Consider the following 23,638-nt stretch of genomic DNA (forward strand, 5'->3'; position numbering starts at 1 on the left):
TTTTTTCACAATTAATTGCAACTTAATACACGGATCAAAATGCTGTTGTTTTATAATGATATTTTGAATCATATTTAATGTAATAGGAATAGCACTTTTATCATTTTTCTTAGTATTTTGTGCCTTATTTAATTGCCACTTTAACATGTTTACACAATAAATGTAATATTGTTAATTTCATATGTTCATATGATCTTCTCTTCTCTTCTTTAAAACCCACGGAGATCGTTCAGACAGAATTGAAAATATTCTGGTTTAATAAATACTATATTTTCGCCATTTTTATGGATAGTGTAAAGCATTTTTAAATAAAACAATGACAATAAACCCACACAGTCTTATTTGGAAACGGCATGTGTTTATTTACAGTCACAATCACGGTGATATTCATGCTACCTCTAACAACATGCTGTGAAATCAAATTAAAAAAGATATTATTAGAATAAGGGTTAGCCCAGTGCTAATATGCTGTGTATGTTTATCTATTCTGAACACAGATCAGAAGAAGAGATCTTCAGTAGGAAGCTTATTGGATTATTCCCATCGAATAGCATCCATAATGACGGATTGATCCTCAGGAGCTGAAACAGGAGACAGGTAATAGGCCTGGAGTTATTCTCTTTATTGCTGGACGTGCTGATTCACACTGCAGAAACAGACACAAATAAACATCAGTTATGAGTACATCCCAAAATGATTATCAGAGTACATGCTACAACAAGTCTTTGTACTTCAAAATGTTATGTTTAATTCATTTGTCACTTGCCGATTCTTTGTAATATTTGGGAAATTTACTAGCAATTTCTAAGTAAATATTTTTCAGTGCATATCAGTAGATGCTCATATTAGCAGAATAATCTGTCAATTATACACTCGCTGAGAATATCAGCATCTGTGATTATCCATCAGCAGAGAAATGCATGAAACAAACACAGACAAAGATGTCAATATTATTTATTTATACAAGTTATTGACTAACTGATGTTTTTTTCTTGTAAAGTTCTAGTTCTAGTTTGTTCGATCATATATGTATTTATACTGTATGTGCTTCTGCTGTGCATTTTTCTAATTGAATGACCCTTAATGGTTTTGAAATGTTGCCTGGGCAACTACCTAAAAATAAATAAATATAAGTACTCAAATTAAAATAAATTAAATAGTAAAGCTAAATAGAATTATAAAATAAAATAATGAAAGCTAATTCAAACTATGAATAAATATGTATATGAATAATACTAAATACTAATCCTAAAATAGTATATAAAAACAGTCAGAGGCATAACAGTTTTTTATTATTCATTTATTTTGAAGTTAGCCCACTTTGTAGGTCTATTCAAAGTACAGTTCATCAAAGAAAGTGTTGATGCACCTTAACTGCACTCGGGTCTTCCGCGAATGCGTGTGTCCAGGATCTCCTTGCCGTCTTTATCCACACACCAGCAGTATCCGGTGCTGTCCCAGCACTGCATGGGCAGATAGTTGCCCTGTTCGTCACACTGAGACTTGTAGAACCCGGGTCTCACCTCCTTCTGAGACTCCAGCTGACACTTACTCTGAACCTCAACAGCTGCGGGGAGACACACACACGTGTGAGATCTGACCGGATCAGTGTGTGTGTGTGTGTGTGCGCATGTCCGTGTGTATGTGCGTGTGTGTGTTTGTGCGTGTGTGTGTGTGTGTGTGTGTGTGTGTGTGTGTGAGCGTGTCCGTGTGTCTGTGTCTGTGTGTTTGCGTGTGTGTTTGCGTGTGTGTGTGTGTGCGCGCGTGTCCGTGTGTCTGTGTGTTTGCGTGTGTGTGTCTGTGTGTGTGTGTGCATCTCACCTGATTCAGGAGTGCTCTTCACATCCTCACCCGCGTCCACCAGCAGAGGCAGGCTCCTCATTGGCAGCTGCATCTTCTTTGGCATCAGTCTGGAAGCTTTTCGCAGAACATGGAGATTTAGATCAACAATAATGGACAAGACGATGTCATATATTCAGAATGTTTATGATATGCAGAAGTTTATAGTTTATACATAGTTTATAGTTATAACTTACAACGTTATAACTTATTGTTTTTACTTATATTTTGTATTTTTATTTCTATTTATTTCTATTCTATAATAATATAGTGTATTTATATATTAACTATAAATTATGTATATAACAATTGTATATATATATATATATATATATATAACGATACATTATGAACATATATACATATAATTTTCAAATATTATATATGAGCTTTTATTTTTTTTAATGTTTTTAATTTATGTTTGTAATATAGTGTGTGTGTGTGTGCATTTTTTTTAATTCAACGCCTTTCATTTTTAGTTTATACCTGTCTGTTTGTTTGATTGTTTTATTGTACTGACTGTAAATGATACTCTCATTGTTTCATATCTGTTTCAGCTACATTTCTAAAAATGTTTTGAGTTTACGTTTTCATCCAAAATTGTAAATTTATTTTATTGTATTTCAGATTGATTTCAATTACCAAAAACAATTTTTTTGTTTTTATTTTTATTAACAACACTGGCTGCTAATATAATTCATAATGGAAAAACCTGAATGAAATTAGAACATTTATTTTATTTATATATATATATATATATATATATATATATAATTTATTTATTTTTATTATATATGATTGTACCATCCAGTTGTCCGCTGCCCTCTCTCTGGTTTGTGAAAATTGGTTGCAGTTTCTAAAAAAAAAAAGAATAAGAATCAGATATTCAAAATGAAAAGAAAAAAGCTGAAGTGTATTGCAGCTGTATTGTCGATTATTATTAGATCTTTAATCTCACAGTGAGAGGAACGCTGCTCTTCTTCTTGGAGGTCTGGTCAGAGGATTCATCAGAGAAATCCTTCAGCAGCGGCATGCTTTTCATGGGAAGATGCATCGCCTTTGGAGGAGCACCTGTCAGACCAAACATAGACAAGCAACATGAACATGATACATTTAGCTCTCAAACCATACAGAAGTGCCACACAAACAGGTTTAAGCCCCTTATTTTTTGAGAACCTGCATTTAATTATAGGCCCTGGATAATATGCATGAATAACTTGTATTTCTGTAAATTAATGGTGCATAATGAATCCGTGTTTGATGGTTAGTTCATGTAATTCATTCGGCTGTGTTGCTCACCGGACATTTTTCTGGTGAGCTCCATCTTCAGCTTCTCCTGGCCGGTGGTCAGAGCGCTGATGTGTTCCTTCTGACCCCAGACGAGGTACGCGGTCAGCGCCTGTCCCGCCAGCAGAAGACAGGCCAGAACCGTCAGTCCGGTCACCTTCAGCGCCTTTCCATTGGAGCTCCTGCAGGAGGAGCCACAGAACAACATCTGAGACCTTCTCATGTTTGTTTTCAGTGTGTGTCTTTAATGCAACGGCCATCTGTCTAGCACAGAAAGTGTCATCTTGCAGTGGTTCACAACGGGCCCGTTTCAAATCGTTTGCGATCCGGGGGGAATTTCTTGTTCTATTCATTTGATTTAAAAAAAGAGAGAAACTAATTTAGGGAATTTTCATAATCCTCATTTGTAAGTTGCTCAGGATAAAAGCAGCTTCTATATGAATAAATGAAAGTATAAATGAAATGGTTTCGGTTTTTAAATATATTCATCGTAGATTATGTTGGCTGGTTGGGCTTTTCAGGAGAACTGAGAATGAACAAAATAAAACGGTATGCTTTATTTGAGCTTGTTGTCAAGGTAGCGTTTATTTGATTTAGGTAGTTATTTAGTTAACTTGATGTAGCTTACTAAAATAACTAAAACTGAAACTAAAATAATAATAGCAATTCATAATTATATAGACATATTTAAAAAAATAATAATTACAAAACACAGCACAATACAACCTTTAAAATGAAAACTGAAAATACTGAAAAGTATTACATTTATAAAATGATTATGCAAAGAGCATAAAAAAACTAATCAATTTGTAAATGTCTGTTATTTGTCAATAATTCCCTTAAATGTAAAGTCTATTTGATTGTATCGTATTAAATCGAAATCACTAATAACTGGTTCTATTAAAATCATTATGTATAATAACTTAATGTAGACGCTCTACTGTCTATTTAACAAAAACAACCAATCAAAAACATCAGCGCCTGTGACGCCGCCAGTAGCGAGGCAGAGTTTGAGTTCCATCTCTCTGACTTCGCCTTTTTGAATAGGAATTTCACACTAAATGACCCAAACAAGCTATGCACTAATATGAGTTAAATACTCATTCATGATCATTATCAATTCATGTTTTTATTCGCACAGTACTGTCCTCGAACAGGCTACCAAAAGAGAGTTTTGGAAAACAAACAAACAAAACATAAAAAGTTCCACAGAGCATGAACTATTGAGCATTTATGCTATATTATAATTACTACCATGCACTAATGTAATGCAATATATAGCTACTATGTTTATAGGCTATGCGATGTAAAAAAAAAAAAAATGTCCCACAAACTTTGCGATCGCAAATAAAATAATAAAATGTACCCTGTGCCTCCGCGGTTCAAGACGGTCTCTTGGCTTGGCATGCGCTGAAACAGCGCCCGGTCCTGATGCTCATCCATCACTGTCTGTGTCTGTGTGTGTTTATGTCTCCACAATCTCTGTAACTCTCGAAAGGTTTTATGCGCCTCTGGAACCCGCTTCTCAGGACGTCTGCGGTGGAACGTCCCGGATGTGAAGCTGACCCAGAATGATTGGCTGATGAGAAGAGCGTCATTAGTTGATGGAGAGACGAATACTTCAAGCTGCAAACATGAGAAATAACACTGAAAACAAATATCCCCATTCCTCTTTCAAATACAGAATAAATCCGAATTTCAGAGACGGATTTGACACCCATATAAGGCTAGTCTTTCAACACTCATTAATAGTCAGTTAAATCACTATAAAGGTATGCTAGAAAATATGCATTCATATAATGTCAAATATATGAATCAATCTGACATTTCTAATACTTATATCTTTCTATCATGCATTTCTGAAGCCTTTTTAAATGTTCATTAAAGATATGTTCAGTGCTTAAATGAGTTTTATGAGTTCTAGCACTCAGGTTTGACTGTCTTTACACTGCTGTAAAATATTGTAAGTGGCATTACTGGGAAATAAAAACATAAAGATGATGAAATGTGAGGGAATTAGTGCAGGTTCTGCCAAGATACAACTGATTCACGCGTCCAGTTTCTCTGATTGGACACGACAGAACAAAACAGTTGACATCCATTGGTTTCCAATAAATGTTTAGTTATTTCCTGAAAGACAGAACTGAGAAATGAAGAATCCACAAAGAAGAAATGAAGTTGTCAAAACTCATTGTGATACGCCATACTTTCCAAATATCATAGGCCTACATGAAGTGAAATCATAGGCTACATGAGCTTTGATTTATGGCTTGATTTTGGGAAACTATATCTCTGCCATATTTATCAGAAATGGTGAAGCCAGTTAAGGTTTACAAAAATGACATTTACTATAAAAACAGCGAACATTTGGAAATGATATTCTGTCGCTGCTGCAGAAACAATCACTGAAGGTCTGTGATCTACATAATCAAATGATGAGATGTCTTTTCAGACACAATTCAGTCAAATCTTAGTTTGAGGACCACTATGAAATGAGACGATATGAAGGCTTATATATCATTATGCCTAAAGAAAAAGCGATAAAAGATAACTAATGCACAAGGCTAACCACAACAGGTTTGTGTTCTTGCAGTTTGAAGAATGGAAAAACAGATCTAAATAACATCCACATCGTTAAAAAAAAATCTGTAAAAATAGGGCACAGTGTACTGTATTAATTTTTTATTTAATTCGGGGAGTTTTTCATATTACTAGATAATGTCCTGTACATTAACCACTACATTTTCTGTTTATTTGTTTTTCTTTTTACAGTGTAACCTGCTCTAATTCCCTCACATTTCATCATCTTCATGTTTTTATTTCACAATAATGCCACTATTTTACAGCAGTGTAAAGACTGTTGGGTGAAACTTTATTATAAGTTTGAGTGCTGAAACTTCACTTATAAAACTCATTTAAGCACTTAACATACACTGTAAAAAAAAATTCCGTAAAATTTACGGTAAAAAACTGGCAGCTGTGGTTGCTGGAATTTTACCGTAATAAGTACGGTAGCAACGTTTTAGGTTTTACGGTTTTAACTTAAATTTACAGTTAAATACCGTAATTCCATTAACTGATATAATGTTAATCTACCAACCTATTGAAGTAGTGAAATCTGTTTTGTACCTTTGTAATACACTGAAAACCACCAAATGCAGGCGCTGATGAGAAAGTCACGTGATGAACCAAAGCCCATCACAAGCAGCTTTTAAATAACAACATATATAAAAAATGCACAGTGTCATTCACACAAACGCCAAACACCATCATGGTAACACACATGAAACTGAAATAATGCAATAAACATTAATTTAACAACATTAGGTGTAACACTCAACCCTAATATACAAAACTGATAAGAAAAAACTAAGAAGAAGCATAGTTATTTCAACAAAAAAAACATTAAATTTTAAATGTAACGCAGTAAATTATACAGTATTTTTCACTTCCAAAAACGGTATACTACCGTAAAATTTATGTCCAATACATGTAATGTCCAATACAGTTTTTCACCGTATATAGTAGGGGAATTTACCGTTAACCATTTAACAGGTTTTTACTGTAGCATTTTTACAGTCTTTTACCGTTAAATTCACGGTCATTTCATATCATTAATGTCAGTGGTGTTGTATGAAGTACCTGAAAGCCACACTTAAGTAAAAGTATCTTACCAGAAAATTACTTTGGTAGAAGTTAAAGTCACTGTTTAGAATATTAGGCTTGAGTACGGCTATGTGATATTTATTGTACTTAAGTATGAAAAGTATTTTTCATATCAAACTTACTTAAGTATTGAAAGTAAAAGTACAAGGAAATGCTAAATAAAAAAAGGAGCAAATAAATATTAAAATTTGTATAGTTTGAGCTGGAAGATTGTGTTCAGTTTTAACTCTTTCTTCAATTTTGTATCTTTGGGTTAGCATAAGGGCCACTTCATTTGGTACGAAGACTCTTTCATTCCAACATAAGAAAACATTTCTCACAAATATGGAATCTGCATCCGAAGTGGCATTTTACACAGACTGTTTAATGAAGCTCAGAGGAGACACGGATGCATTTAACCTGCAGTTATTATAAATGCATAAATAATGCTTAGTTTTAAACATAAAACGTTGAATATTGATATTTGAAATTACTTAAAACACGAAAAAACACTTGAAATGTGAAATTAAAACCGCCAGAAGGTGGCAGCAAGTCACTGTTACTGAGCGAGTCATTGAGATTCAACACATTCATTCAAACGGCTGATTCATTCACAAACTAAGCATTTACAGTTTTTCTGAATTGCTAAAACACTAAACCCCAATCTCTGAAACAAATTCTCACTAGCTTAATCCAATTTGTCGAATAATGCACTCTTTTTGCAAAACTCAAACACATTCTCATTCACTTGAACACTTGTCACACTGTGATGCATTTGTGCTGCAAAATGCTAAACACAAGCGGCAAAAGTTAAACACAACTAAAGCACAGTTGTCATCGTTTGCACACAACGATTCAAAATTGTTCACACTTGTTTCTAATGATGTGATCAAACCAACTGTACAAAATACGCGCCAGTTCAGAGTGCACAAGTGGCACAGGTGACTGAGTGTTGATACGAACAATAGATGGAAACAATCTGAGAAGGAGAGGAGGATGAGTATATGTAAGAGGTGGAGGATGAGGAGAGAAAGAGTAAGGTTTAGAGAGTGTTATCGTGGCTGGATCCGTCAGACCAGAAGGTTTTTTCTCTTTGTCTAGAAAAAAAAAAAAAAACATTACTTGTGATGTGGACAAAGTCCTCAAGCCGGGCTCAAGCACAAAGACATGATGCTGAGACAGAATTAATCTCTCATTGACCCTGATTTTACAATTGCACAACTTACAGTATTTGAGTGTACTGTAAATGAACATGCTATTCATTTAGAGTTTTATTTGACGTGTTTGGCCGTATACTGCAGTATTTTTGCAGTATCCAAGTGCTGAATTTATACAAACATTCAGTGCTGTTCAATATTCAGCACAATACTGTTCTTGCAGTACATAGTAGGCCTATACAATATATTCACCTTACTCAGTTGCAATTACTATACTTTTTTATAGAATTACAAGATTGGTTAGCCTACTCAATACAATCAATGTGGGGAAGTCGTGGCCTAATGGTTAGAGAGTCGGACTCATAACCCAGAGGTTGCGGGTCCGAGTCTCGTACCGGCAGGGATTGTGTGTGTTCACTGCTGTGTGTGTGTGCACTTAGGATGGGTTAAATGCAGAGCACTAATTCTGAGAATGGGTCACCATACTTGGTCACATGTCACTCACAATATACTTTTTTTCTGTAATGTTCTGGATGCTGTGTTCTCCATTTTTCTCTGTAGTGTCTAACGAATGCTCCGTAGTGTTTATTTTATTGACTCATCTGTGTGTGTGATCTGAGAGCACCGTTTGATTTTGAGTGCAAGTGAAATGGTTTTGCAGTGATTGTTCGATTTTGATGAAAGAGTCACAGGTTTCGTGAATTTAGTTTGAGTATTTGGATTTGTGTTTAAGGTTTCGAGAAAATGAGCGATGGTTTCAAGAAATGTGTTTTAGCAATTCAGAAAAACTGTTATGAGTGAGTCACTAAATCATTCATTCAACCGATTCGTTCAAAAAATCGGATTCATTTCGTAAGGAAACACCTTCCGGCATGTTGCTCTGCCTCAGAAACGCAAAACAGTGCTGTGGATTGCTTGGAACTATTTTCGCTATGGAAATAGAGCAAAACAGGCTATATGGTGTCTAGAATGTAAGTCACTTTACATTAACTTTAATTATTAAACTTGTATAAAATCGATAACTGTTATCATGCTGATATATGGAGAAACACAGCACTCTTCGTGTGATATAGATCAATTATATTAAATTATATTAAAGACATACAGAGGCATTTTTGCCACCTGATCTTGAATTTTGGGGCCTCGACTTGAGTGGAAAATGAAATCAACAGCGGTTGTGCGAGCACTTATTTGCACATGCGCAAAGGAGTTTTTTTTTTTTTTAGGAATCTAATTTGGAAGAGCCAGACCACTGATTCGTCAAACCTGCTTGCTCAAGTGCTTGCAGTCTGTGTTCTTCCGAGTCCCGTCAGTAATATGCTTCTGGGAAATGTATCCGAGTAAAAGTATAAATTTGATAAATTTGTAAAAGTGAAAGTTGACAGAAATATAAAAACTCAAGTAAAGTACAGGTTCTTCCAAAAAATACTGAAGTACTGTACCAAAGTATTATTACTTCTTACCAGTGTTGGGGAAAGTTACTTTTAAAAGTAATGAATTACAATATTGCATTACTTCCTAAAAAAAAGTAACTAATTACGTTACTAAGTTAGGCTACTTTTTATGGAAAGTAATGCGTTACGTTACTTTTGCATTACTTTTTCTCATCTGATTGGCCTCATTTTTCTCTCTTCAGAAACAACAACAAAAAAAGAAACACAAAAGTTATATTTATCTCAAGTCATTTTGCTTAATAGTATGGTTGATCATTGAAGATTAGCAGCAAAGACACTGGTTAATACATTTGAATTAAATACATAAAGGATATGTGTGTTATTTAACATGTTTGCGTCATGTCCTGAGTTTGCATTTCACTGTTTTTATTTATCTTGAGAATACTGAATCTGTTTTTGTGCGAGTGAGATGAGTAAATGCATGTTCAAAACTACAGTGACATCATGTTGACATAGTGCACACACAACGCCTCTGTACTTACTCCTGATTTCTCTCAACATGAGGACAGAAGAGCTGCCAGTCAGTACATGAGAAAACAAAGTAACTGCATTACTTATTTGAAAAAGTAACTCAGATATTTTGTGGTAAATTAAAAAGTAATGCATTATTTTGCTAGTTACTTGAAAAAAGTAATCTGATTATGTTACTTGTAATGTGTTACCCCCAACACCGTTCGTTACATTACACCACTGATTAATGTGCATTTAAAAAGGCTTCATAAATGCAAGATAGAAAGAAATAAGTATTAGAAATGTCAGATTGATTAATATGTTTTACATTCAGTATATGAATGCATATTTTCTAAACATACCTTTATAGTGATTTAATTGACTATTAATGAGAGTTATTAGAAAGAAAAACCTCCATCTCTGAAGGTTGCATAAAGAAGACAAACTTAATGTTAAAATTTCATTTTAAAATCAAATCAGAATCCACAGAAAATACTGTATTTTTACTATATATACTGTATACAGTATATATATATATATATATATATGTGTGTGTGTGTGTGTGTGTATATTTAAATTAATACTTTACCAACTGATGTTGTTATACTGCATATATTTTAGATATTTATATTAGGCTATGTTTATTTTATTATATTACATTACATTATTATATTATATTATATTATTTTTATTATACAAATAACAGTTTTTTTCCATGAATAAGATCATATACAGGTCATATTTATATAGAAATAAATATTAGAGATTTTATTTCAGAGTTGCTGTTGTCACATGACAATTAGAAGTTGAATTCTGAAGAACTCGACCTCTGAAGAAATACATTTCATAATTGTATAGACAACTGAAAAGCACAACACAAAGTAGACAGAGAGCGTTGTGTTCTGTAACTCTTACTGTACAGTATATGCTCATGTTGATGAACTGCACTCAAAACCACACACCTATAAAAAGAAACAAACGTATTCATTTTTCATAATATGCAAATAATCTTTCCCTCATGCAACAACGACAGAAATATATGTAAAACTGGTCAGTCACATCTTCTCATTTCTTTTGCATTCACTGTTATCATCATCATCATCATCATCATCATAACTGTCGTGATGTTAAAGATATAAACAGGGTCCTTTCTCCTTTCCAATCCTCCTTCACTTTCCCTCAGCAGATCCTCTAACAGCAGACGCGTGAATCATCGGCCTGAACTTTCCCTCATTGCTTCCTCTTCTGAATTACACGGGAAAACAGATTGAAATAACCTCTTTGACTTTATTTGGTGCCAGACAGAAGCACCAAACAAGCACAAAGAACAGGAGCATCTCAGAGTGAATTAAAATTAAACTTTACAAATAGGTATATGAATGTAAGATATTTGCAAAGCTGTCAAACCAAATTTGGGTGTAACAAAAATCTTCCCAAAATGGTTTTAAAAATGAGAACCTTTCTAAGTTCTATAGTTCTTTACATTTTTGGTGCCTTAAAGGAGTGTTGAAATTTAGACAAATTATCAGTTACAATATATGTTGGCCAGAATAATGACTTGATAAAGTGAAAGTTGACAGAAATATAAAAACTCAAGTAAAGTACAGGTTCTTCCAAAAAATACTGAAGTACTGTACCAAAGTATTATTACTTCTTACCAGTGTTGGGGAAAGTTACTTTTAAAAGTAATGAATTACAATATTGCATTACTTCCTAAAAAAAAGTAACTAATTACGTTACTAAGTTAGGCTACTTTTTATGGAAAGTAATGCGTTACGTTACTTTTGCATTACTTTTTCTCATCTGATTGGCCTCATTTTTCTCTCTTCAGAAACAACAACAAAAAAAGAAACACAAAAGTTATATTTATCTCAAGTCATTTTGCTTAATAGTATGGTTGATCATTGAAGATTAGCAGCAAAGACACTGGTTAATACATTTGAATTAAATACATAAAGGATATGTGTGTTATTTAACATGTTTGCGTCATGTCCTGAGTTTGCATTTCACTGTTTTTATTTATCTTGAGAATACTGAATCTGTTTTTGTGCGAGTGAGATGAGTAAATGCATGTTCAAAACTACAGTGACATCATGTTGACATAGTGCACACACAACGCCTCTGTACTTACTCCTGATTTCTCTCAACATGAGGACAGAAGAGCTGCCAGTCAGTACATGAGAAAACAAAGTAACTGCATTACTTATTTGAAAAAGTAACTCAGATATTTTGTGGTAAATTAAAAAGTAATGCATTATTTTGCTAGTTACTTGAAAAAAGTAATCTGATTATGTTACTTGTAATGTGTTACCCCCAACACCGTTCGTTACATTACACCACTGATTAATGTGCATTTAAAAAGGCTTCATAAATGCAAGATAGAAAGAAATAAGTATTAGAAATGTCAGATTGATTAATATGTTTTACATTCAGTATATGAATGCATATTTTCTAAACATACCTTTATAGTGATTTAATTGACTATTAATGAGAGTTATTAGAAAGAAAAACCTCCATCTCTGAAGGTTGCATAAAGAAGACAAACTTAATGTTAAAATTTCATTTTAAAATCAAATCAGAATCCACAGAAAATACTGTATTTTTACTATATATACTGTATACAGTATATATATATATATATATATATGTGTGTGTGTGTGTGTGTGTATATTTAAATTAATACTTTACCAACTGATGTTGTTATACTGTATATATTTTAGATATTTATATTAGGCTATGTTTATTTTATTATATTACATTACATTATTATATTATATTATATTATTTTTATTATACAAATAACAGTTTTTTTCCATGAATAAGATCATATACAGGTCATATTTATATAGAAATAAATATTAGAGATTTTATTTCAGAGTTGCTGTTGTCACATGACAATTAGAAGTTGAATTCTGAAGAACTCGACCTCTGAAGAAATACATTTCATAATTGTATAGACAACTGAAAAGCACAACACAAAGTAGACAGAGTGCGTTGTGTTCTGTAACTCTTACTGTACAGTATATGCTCATGTTGATGAACTGCACTCAAAACCACACATCTATAAAAAGAAACAAACGTATTCATTTTTCATAATATGCAAATAATCTTTCCCTCATGCAACAACGACAGAAATATATGTAAAACTGGTCAGTCACATCTTCTCATTTCTTTTGCATTCACTGTTATCATCATCATCATCATCATCATAACTGTCGTGATGTTAAAGATATAAACAGGGTCCTTTCTCCTTTCCAATCCTCCTTCACTTTCCCTCAGCAGATCCTCTAACAGCAGACGCGTGAATCATCGGCCTGAACTTTCCCTCATTGCTTCCTAATTGGACTTAGCGAGATAATATGATTATAGATATATAATGATCATTAAAGTTAGTTCATTGTTCATTAACTAATGTTAACAGAAGCAACTGTAAAATTTAAAAATGTATTTGTAAATGTTGAAATTAACACACTCTAATAAGGAACAATACTTCTACAGCTTTTATCAACCTTAGTTAATACTACAAATGGACTCTTATTATAAAGTGTCACCATTTCATTTCAACAGTCATGCTTAAAGATGGCCATTTGGGTCAGACTTGTGTGTGTTTTTGTCACATTGTTTTAACAGCTTGAGTCAATACTAATATTAGCATCCTCTCAGCCTTGAAAGCTAACTGCTGATCTTTCTCTACTAATTCAACATCATGTCAACACATTAATTACGTAGTAATGATATGAAATCATGCACTATATATCATACTTTATACACACCGTTACGTTGGCTGTTTTAAGTCCGCATCTGAAGTGTCCTGGGGTATGTTTAAGGGTAAGATAAACTCAGCTTTCGGGTCCTAAAACGGAGATAACTCTCAGGGTATGCAAGTAGACATAGCAACTTACTCCCTGAACATAACCTGCTCCGAAGTAGGTTATGTTTCAGGGTTAGTTTACTTCAGCGCTGTCAGCACATGTGTGAATGTTATATATGATTACAATATATAGTTATTATCAAATATATATAATTAACATATCATACAACTATATATATAATTAACATATCATACAACTATATATATATATATATATATATATAACTGGAATTATGGTGGTAGCTTTGAAGCATGTGGGGACAACAGCCTGACTTAGCGAGATAATATGATTATAGATATATAATGATCATTAAAGTTAGTTCACTGTTCATTAACTAATGTTAACAGAAACAACTGTAAAATTTAAAAATGTATTTGTAAATGTTGAAATTAACACACTCTAATAAGGAACAATACTTCTACAGCTTTTATCAACCTTATTTAATACTACAAATGGACTCTTATTATAAAGTGTCACCATTTCATTTCAACAGTCATGCTTAAAGATGGCCATTTGGGTCAGACTTGTGTGTGTTTTTGTCACATTGTTTTAACAGCTTGAGTCAATACTAATATTAGCATCCTCTCAGCCTTGAAAGCTAACTGCTGATCTTTCTCTACTAATTCAACATCATGTCAACACATTAATTACGTAGTAATGATATCGAAAGAACAGATAGATGGTTCATATTTAGATTCACTGACTGGAACTGGCAAAACTGTTCACAAACAGCCTCCTCGGCTGTGACAGATAAGGCTGAGAGTCTAAAGGCAGCTTCTTCAGCTGGGTCGAAACAAGACAAAAGTTCATTATTGGTCTCCATAGCCAGGTCAGGACAGGATGAGAGTTCACAAGCAGCCTCAGCAGCTAGGTTGAGACCGGGCAATAGTTAATTGTTGGCCTCCCTGGCTAGCTCAGGACAGGACGAGAGTTCATTGCCAGTGATATGACCAAGAAAAAGTTCATGATTGGACTCCATGGCTGGTTCAGGACGAGACAAGAGTTCATAAACGGCCTCTACAGCCGGGTCGGGGTAAAAAAAGGGTTCAAAAATGGCCTCCGTGGCCAGTCTGGACAAAGATGGTAGTGCATCACTGGGCGCCACCACCACGCAAGGAGCTGAAGCGAGTGCCGCCGCCTCAAGAGGTTCTGCAGCATGCGCCGCCACCTCTGGAGAAACTTCAGCAGGCACCATCGCCTCTGGGAACACAGCAGCGAGCACCGCAACCTCAGGAGGTTCTGCAGCATCAGCTGCCCCCTCTGGAGATGTCGTAGCAGGCGCCGCCGCCTCTAGAGTCTCAGCGGTGGTGTACACGGCCCAAATACACCATAAAGTGATTCCCATTATGGGAAGCACTGCAGACAGAGGAATCAATCCAGGGACAAAGGGGCTAGGATGAGTAAGTTTAGGAAAACCAGTTGTGCGTAGAGGTGGGCAAACTACGGCCCGTGGGCTACATACGGCCCGCTGAGAGTTTTCATCCGGCCGTGAGGAGGTGGTCCAAAATGGCTAATTTGATGCAATGTCAGTAAAATCCAATAGATGGCGCTGCAACCTGTAGTGCGATATATAACCCCTGATTTACACCGCACGCGTCTGTTACAGCTCCGACCAAGTCCGACACGGCCACCGGAGCTGATCGCAGCCATGCTTGTGTTATACCAGCCGTGCCGTGGCACGTTTCTGAAGCGGCCCAGAAGCGGCTCTCTGCGCCACTTCGCTATAGATAGGCGCCTAGTCTATTTTTGATGAACGCCGCGTCCTAGCCGCACAGCTCAAATTCAAAATAAAAAAATCTAAATATGCACCCTGTGCAAAACTGCCATGATTGTAACTTGTTTTAAAAAAGTGAAAGTGTTAATTTGTTTAAAAAATACCTTGTATTGGTAGCCTACTATTTAAAAAATGCTTTATGCCCTGTAAACCTTACAGTAGGAGAACAAATGCCAGTGTTATCCTCCTGCTCACGGGCACTAGAATTTCATGGGAAAAACATGGAAATAATTTGTCGTTTTATCTTGCAAAGATTACATTTTCCACACATATTTTTATGAAAATGGATATAGTTATTTTCTGGATTATAAATCACGTTTTAATCAGCTGAAACGTGCTGCGATTTCCAAGGCGACTTATTTAAAGCAATCAGGTCAAGTGCAAAGCCCGCACATTTGGATTGGTGACGAATGAGAAAGGCAAGTGAGTTTGTATTGCGCATTTTCCAGCAACCACGCAGCTAGTTTCAGTTTGTCTTTAAATATTTAGGTTGGGCATTGCAACTTATCGGTGTCATAAAGTGCTCATAAAATATAAGGCAGAGATGGTACAATAATAGAACTACCATGTATGTACAAGTAGACATACAGTACAGTAGAGGTCAATTTAATAATAAAAAAAAAGTTTCATTTGTCATACACACATATTATGCGGCCCCTCACTTGGTGTGGAAAACTTGATGTGACCCTCGAAGTCAAAATGTTTGCCCACCCCTGCTTTAGCGGATCAAACGAAACATGGAGAGGTTTTGGATGATCAGACAAGACATGGCATGGCTCTTGAAGGTCAGCTGTGACTTGACGTGACTCTGGACGGTCAGCTGTGACGCGACTCTGGACGGTCAGCTGTGACATGACGTGACTCAGGAAGAACGGCCATGACTTGACTTGACTCTGGAAGAACAGCCGTGACTTGACCCGACTCAGAAATATCAGCTGTGGCTCGACGTGAATCTGGAAGAACAACTGGGACTTGACTTGGCTCATGACAGGGCTCCTTTCTTGCAGCAGTGACATGACTAGGCTCAGGAGCAACAACAGTATCATACCGGGGTTTTGTTGTCACTGCCATCTTGTGAGCGCGCTCCGGTGCGGCTGCCATTACACGAGCGAGTGCAGTGTCACATTCCTCCACGACACCCACAGTGAATGCTGAACCAGCAGTCCATAAAACATATATTCCAAAAAACTATTCAGTGATGAACGAGGACCCTCATGAATCATTCTCGACTTTAAAGGCTGGTTAAGGCCATAACATAAAAAGTCTATCAGCATACAGTCCGGTAATTCTGAGCCATTAGCCAAAGTCAAATATTCCTCAATGTAACCCTCAAGTGATCGTGTGCCCTGCTTGAGAGCTAGTAGCAGAATCGCTGTGTTCATACCTGGCCAATGTCCTTCGGTAAAGCCGCTGGATCCTTGTTGGGCGGAGTGTTCCGTTACGGAGTGAACAGACTGAGAGACTTACAGATAGGCTTGGTCATTAAAAGGCACGGGTCAAAATACAGCAGACAGATATGAGCAGGGCAAGACAAGAGAATGTTCCAAAGAGGGGCGAGAGTCAGCACAGCGGCAAACAGTATCCAGAGGGCTAGGCGAGAGAATAATTCAAACACTGACTAGAGACCAGGCGAGGGGCAAACAATATCCAGAATGGCAAGACAAGAGGGTAATCCAAATATGGGCACTGATCAAGACACAGGAAGGTAGTGATGGGACGATTGATACTGAGGCTCCGATGCTTCGACGCAGTTTTCAAAGCACTATTGTATCACACACTGTGCCGATGCTTGTATCGAAATGACAATACCACATGATTGATGACGTTTGAAGCTTCGAACGTCATGCAGTATCGGAAAGTCGGGACAGCTGGTTTGAAAAAAATCGGCGCTTCGCATGACTCTTGTGTTTGACTTTACATTGACTTGGTTGTGTGTGTGTGTATACTTATTTGGAATTCAGTAGAATAGTTTAGAATAACCTCAACACCAGACAGAAACTGAATGCACGTCACACCTCTGTTGCATTTTATCATGTTCTAGCTGGGGTCTCAGAGACTCCGAACAGCTCACCCAAAATATTTTTGCTACTACTCACATCAATTATTAATTATAATCACACACTTGTATATTTTATATTATTAATCAATATGAGAATCCATTGACCGGACTATGAGTTGGCACAGGTTAAAAACTTTTTCAAACCATCCTCTGCTCTGCAATGTTTCGTTAAATAGGCTGGAGAAACCGAGTCTGACCACCAGATGTCGCTAATGCGCACTGTGTTAAAAGGCTTCGAGTTCGAATGAACCGTTTTTCGGCACAATTTGATGAAAGCCTCAAACAGTTCAGAAAGCCTTGGTTTCCCATCACTACAGGAAGGCAAAACAATGACAGGACTAGGCTAGACTTAGAAACAGGTAATCAAGAAACAGCCTCCGTAAAGTAGCTATCAACAAACAGTGATATGTGCTAACAATACTCCACAACAAGGAGGAAGTGCATGGCTAATAAGGAGTGTCTGATGGGTTACACCTGTGTGTGATCAGTGCAATGGATAATGGGAAATGTAGTCCAGAGTGATATGCAACAGTCTGTGTAATGTGAAAGTCAATATAATGGGAGGGTGACCTCTGATGGCAAGCGGACGGAAGTCCATGGACATGATGTGACTGGATTTGTGACATGCGATATGCAGTATGTAAATGATCATTGAACAAAAGAAGAAGAAAGCAGTATGGCGCGCTTTTTCTTAGCGCCCGTTTCCATAGTGACTCGTCGATTAGTTGCTCTGTGGAGAATGTCTTGTGTGTTAACTGTGAACATACTCTGAGTTGACTGAACTTACTCCCGGACGTGTTTTTGGAACCAGTATACCTAAGTAAGCCAGGTTTGGGTTAATCAACTGAAAGTTCAGGGTATATGTGACGGTAAGTTAACCATGCTTTCTGGAATACACCCCAGCTCTGTGCTGCGCACAGTGTCATGTGCTGTTTGTTTTGACCCAAAAAATAGGTCAAAAAATTCTCCAAAAAATGATGGATTGGCCATTAGCACCATAAACATATGATGTCTGTTTCATTCATACTGGACACCAGAGGGCGCCATCGCACAGAAAGTCCACATATCCAGTCACAGAAGTAGCGGAAATCATGACCCTCCAGGAAATCCCTTATATGGACAAAGATGTCCTATTATAGCTGTAACTGAGTAAACAGAACATATAAACGTTTTCCTCGACTGTGACAATATAGTTTATCTGTGTTATTCAAGCCATCTCTGGTATTTTCATAAATAAGTATATATATAATCCATTGCTAATCGATGTATTCCTTTTAAAGAAGCCTATGGAACATATTTTCTGCCTCATTCTGTGATAAGAAGCCACATCAGATCACAAAAGGAAGCATTTGACTGGTGTTGTGGAGTAAAAAGGTTATAATGTTCTCTTTTGTTGGACAACAAGTTTAGAACTATGAATACAAGGGAAGTTTTGCTTTAGGCATTTTAATTTAAGCATGTTTAGTTAAGTTAACAGAACGCTATCTGTTGCATTCACGCACTCCTCAGATGCTCTCAGAGTCATTTCCCAAGTTGTGTTTTTAAGTCGGAATGTGAAAACAACATGGACACCTGCAGTTGAATTTGTATTATTAGAGCTTTCCGACTTGAGTTCACGTGCATTTTCTCAGTCGGGAAATTAATTTTCACGTGCGGTGCCGGTGATGATGCTTCTTACATTCGTTTAGGAGAACCAGAGGACAAATATTTAAATCGATCGCTCAGGCATGGCACCGAAATGAGGCACCGAAATCTGCGTTCTGATTCAGTTCTAGTTCTTGCCGGTTACATAGGTTATGATTGGGTTTAGGAGTTGGTCGGATTAGCTCAATACAGCGCCTACTATGGTCACATAATTTTGTGCCCACGGCTGCATGAGAATTTCACAGCATCCTCGCAGGTCGTGGGAAGCGCCGGGGTTATAGAAGCACTAAGAACGCATAAGGCCATGTACATACAGCAGCGCCATCCCAAGCTGCCTAAATTACCTAGTTGAGACACGCGCCAGAGAGGGGCATGGCTTCAAGCAAATTAGTCATCCAATGGCTGCTCAGCCTTCCCCTCCTGCACAGACAGAATGTGCGGTGCAAAAAAAGAGAATATCCAGTTTGAAAAAACTTGAGAAAGTGTTCTGGGATGATCAGCCCGCTGCGAGGTAGATGTCCAGAATAGACATGTCTTAACCCAGGCCAATGAAGAAGCCAGACTCCCGATGAATTGGGCACACATTTGGCAGTCGAGTCCTCGGGAAGCATAAGCTAGGCAAACAGCTTCTCCAATTCAGTGTAACCGAACTCAATTCAGGCCACCTTTCTTTGCACCCATGAAGCAGATGAAAAACTGCGATGATGCAGCCACATAGACTTTTAGCGTTGAGGGAGACCTGCCCGCATCTCTGTGTTCCTGCAGGAAGTTCAAAATAGTGGGGATATCGCAACTCGACGGGTCCTCATGTCTGTTGACACTTTCCTCTTCAAAGTGCATAGGTGCCTCGTCGAAGGGGTTCTAGCCTCTGTTATCGTGTGCAGCACTCATTGTGAAGCAATCAGCTGGTTCACTCCACGTTGACTTGCCATACATGCAGGTCCCACAGTCAGGCTTGGGGTGCCAGTGGTGCGGCACTATTTTGACTGGAGGGAATGCATATTTCCGCCCCTTGGTCCAGTGGCCCAACAGCACGTCCCCTTCCAAGGGAGCGGTCTTTATCAAGAAGAATAATGGGCAGTGGGCATTCTCCTCTGAAGCAAAGAGGTCAATTTCTGCTTTGCCAAAGAGGCTCCATATTATCTTCACTGTTTGAGGATGCAGTCTCCACTCTCCATGTATAATGCCCTCCCTGGACCAAGCTTTGCAGGGCACGCGAGCGCACTCCTACCTGGCAATTGATGTATGCCACCACCAATGTATCGTCCATTCGGATCAGAACGTGACGGCCACACACTAACGGTAGAAATTCCTACAATGCTAAGCGAACAGCTTCTATTTCTATTTCTGGTCACTCGTCCACATACCAGAGGGCTCCCCAGCCTGACAGTGACATGTCTGTGGTAACCACTATTCGTCTGACCACTCTGTTTGTACAAAGCTGTGCTGAAACGGTGTCAGCACTTCAAGACATGAGCGCGCTATGACAAGGCACTCTCTCCCTGTTCTCCCACTGTTCTCCCACGCTTGCCATGGGACATGACTCTGTAACCATAGATGCAGCGGCCTCATATGCAGCAAGTCCCAGAGTCTAAAACCATCCCCAGGAATGTAATAGACTGGCAGGGCTGAGGCGTGCTCTTTTGCATGTTCACAGACTGACCTAGGCACGCAAAATGGTTGAGGATGTGTTTGTGGTCCTTGAGCACACTCCTCGACTTTTCCTTTTTTTTTTTTTGAGCGATGATGAGCCACTCGTCGAGGTAGTTCAGCATGTGCATGCCACTGAGTCTCAGGGGGGGACAGCGCGGCATTCATGTACATTGTAAACGTGCAGGGGGCCAGAGCTAGCCAGAACGATAACACTTTGAATTGGTATGCAACACCTTAAAATGTAAATCGCAGGAAGTGCCTGAGATGAGGGGCTATCTGAATATGAAAATAAGCAGTAGAAAATAAGTAGTCCTCAGGCCAGATGTGCGCGAGGATCTGCTCCACTGTAATAATTTTGAATGCGTGTTTCGCCAGTGCTAAACATTGGGCGCATACACCCATCCTTTTTTGGGACGAGGAAGTAGTGGCTGAATAGCCCTCTGCTCCTCGGGTACTATCTCTACTGCCTGTTTGGCTAAGAGAGAGGAGATTTCTGCTCGTAACAGCAGAGCGCTCTCTTCTGACACTTCTGACATAATCACGCTGCTGAAGCGGGGTGGTCTGTGAGCGAATTGAAGTCTATAGTCACACTTTATAGTGTTCATCACCCAAACCGATGCCACCGGGAGCGCTGCCCACATGCTCAGGTGGCTTGATAAAGGGGGCAGTGGTGTTTGTGGCGGTGAGGGCTGCATGCCAGTTGCTGACAAAACATCATCACCTAAGTGATTGACAGGTGACTGGTCTGTGGCTTGCTGCATGGGGACCCACACACCTGACAACTCATTGAGCCGAGTATCAGCTCTGCCAAACGTCTCCTGGGGGAGAGGTTTCGCTTATATTGCTGGCAATTCACAGCTGACCGCTGCACTGAGACAGGAGGCTGCTTGTGATGCATGAGTTAATGAGTGGCCAAAGTGCGCCTGTGCCCTGTACATGGCTGACCGCTGCTCCAAGGCAGATGTTGCTTATAACATGTGAACGAGTGAGCGACTGGAACTCCTCTGTGTTCCGTACACAGCTGACCACTGCACTGAGATAGGGGGCTGGGCCACGTAAGGCAGTGTGAGCAGTGGAAAACTGCTCTGTGCTCTGTACTGCGCTGACCGCCGCTGGGCTGAGACAGGGGACTGCTTACATCGTATGAATCAACGAGCGTTTGGAACTTTTCTATGCTTAGTTCATGGGTGGTCACTGCTCGAAAGCAGGGGACTCCTTGCATTGCGTAAATGAGTGCGACTGGACTTTCTCTACTCTGTTAATAACTGACCGCCGCTCTGAGGCAGGGGCTGCTTGTATCGAGTGAACAAGTGCATGATTGGAATTTTCCTGTGTCCACTGCTGGTTGCTGCTCCAAGGCATGGGCTGCTTCCATTGTGGTAGTGAGTGTGCGACTGGAATTTCCAGAGCTTTGCATACGGCTAACGGTTCCTTTGAGGAATGGGGCTGCTGCTATCGTGTGAATGAGTAAGCGATTGGGACTGCTCAGATGCAAGGGGCTGCTGATATTGAAATTTTCTGTGAATGAGCGATCGAGTAACTGGAATTTCTCCAGGTTCTGCACATGGCTGGCCACTGTTCTAAAGCAAGGGGCTGCTGACATCCAGCAAGTTAGTTAGGAACTTTTCAGTGCTCGGCACATGACTGGCCACTGTTTTGAGTCAAGGGGCTGCTGGTATTGTGCGAATGAGTGATCGAGTGACTTGAACTTCTCCGTGCTCTGTACACAGCAGGCCTGCTTGAATAATGCGAATAAGGGTCTGTGAACCCCTGTAAACCTCCTCTCATAGACAGCACTGTCAGCAACAGGGATATTTTCCCACCAACTTCAGGTCCCGGCTTAGGGGGGAGAGGTGAGGAAAACACAGGAACTGGGCCCACGCAGCTTGCTACCAAAATCCTTAGGGCCACGCTTACTGGAGGGTAGACAAACTCGGGCAAAAAGTACTGGGTCTGCGTGTGGGCCACCTAGGCAGAAAGGCAGTGAATATTCATTCTGAAGGAGACATGGGAGGTTTAGGTGAACAAAGGGGATGTGGGAATTGACATATCACAAGCCCTTTCTACTTTCTATCCAAAGCTGCCATGCCTTCCGTCTCCACAGCTCAGCGGCAGAGGTGAAGAAGTGAACGGACAGCTTCCGTACAATATGAAAAAAATAATATGAAGGTGCCCGGAATTCAAGGGATGGCAATCCGGGCACCTTCCAATGAAGTACCTTCAACGGTGAGCGATAAGAGGTTTCTCGAAAATACCATCACTAAGTGAAGGAGAACGATTCTGAGGTAAATTGGTGCTCTACATCACCTATATAGCGACTGAGCCGACAATCAGGTGAATGTTTGAACGCCATTGGCTATTGCGGAGCAATAGAGCGATTCAGTCAGGCTTCAGCATCTCAAGGAGGAAAAGAGTTTCCCCATACGTAATGTGGAGAGACTGACTCAATAAGGGTACCTCATCTACTCTGAGTTGTGGGCGTGTCAGTGAGAAAACATGGTTGACATAATTGATGCAGTGTTTGTATTGGTGATGGTAAATTTGTTGAAATCAATGAATTTTTTTCTTTTTTCAATTACAATAAAACGAACAAAGTTGCAAGTACAAAATATGATAGTAAAGTAAAATTACAGTAAAATATATAATGATTAAATCACATCTTTATAAATTGAATGAAAACATAAAAACACACTGATGCACATTAATCATTTTGTAGAAGCAGAGTTTAAAAACCTTGCTGTTTTTGAAGGAAAGCTACATCATCATCTTGCTCCGACCAAATGACCGCACTTGATGTCGTAAAT

The 23,638-nt window shown here is 38.4% G+C and overlaps 1 protein-coding gene across 2 annotated transcripts; it reads right to left on the bottom strand.

The window, feature by feature from the left end:
* Positions 1-338: 338 nt before the first annotated feature.
* Positions 339-18,015, bottom strand: LOC107568130 (H-2 class II histocompatibility antigen gamma chain-like). 2 transcript variants are annotated; one of them, XM_016253986.1, is made up of 8 exons: positions 18,012-18,015; positions 4,493-4,597; positions 3,139-3,308; positions 2,798-2,910; positions 2,644-2,695; positions 1,822-1,917; positions 1,370-1,567; positions 339-646 (listed from the first exon to the last, which is right to left on the bottom strand). In XM_016253986.1, exons 2-7 carry the CDS (start codon positions 4,567-4,569, stop codon positions 1,371-1,373), a joined length of 705 nt encoding a protein of 234 aa, XP_016109472.1. In that variant the 5' UTR covers positions 4,570-4,597; positions 18,012-18,015; the 3' UTR covers positions 339-646; position 1,370. The 2 variants fall into 2 exon arrangements, with proteins under 2 accessions (XP_016109472.1, XP_016109473.1); XM_016253987.1 differs by lacking the exon at positions 18,012-18,015 and adding an exon at positions 14,229-14,234.
* Positions 18,016-23,638: the final 5,623 nt, after the last annotated feature.

Source organism: Sinocyclocheilus grahami, unplaced genomic scaffold (assembly GCF_001515645.1).
Source record: "Sinocyclocheilus grahami isolate Dianchi unplaced genomic scaffold, SAMN03320097.WGS_v1.1 scaffold1217.1, whole genome shotgun sequence".
NCBI classification, from domain to species: domain Eukaryota; kingdom Metazoa; phylum Chordata; class Actinopteri; order Cypriniformes; family Cyprinidae; genus Sinocyclocheilus; species Sinocyclocheilus grahami.

Excerpts from the sequence above, each read along its gene's own strand:
- LOC107568130 (XM_016253986.1), bottom strand. The coding sequence starts at position 4,569 with ATGGATGAGCATCAGGACCGGGCGCTGTTTCAGCGCATGCCAAGCCAA. Across the intron at positions 2,911-3,138 it reads GCTCACCAGAAAAATGTCCG|GTGCTCCTCCAAAGGCGATG; the intron begins GTGAGCAACACA and ends TTGGTCTGACAG. Across the intron at positions 1,568-1,821 it reads GAAGAGCACTCCTGAATCAG|CTGTTGAGGTTCAGAGTAAG; the intron begins GTGAGATGCACA and ends GTCTCCCCGCAG.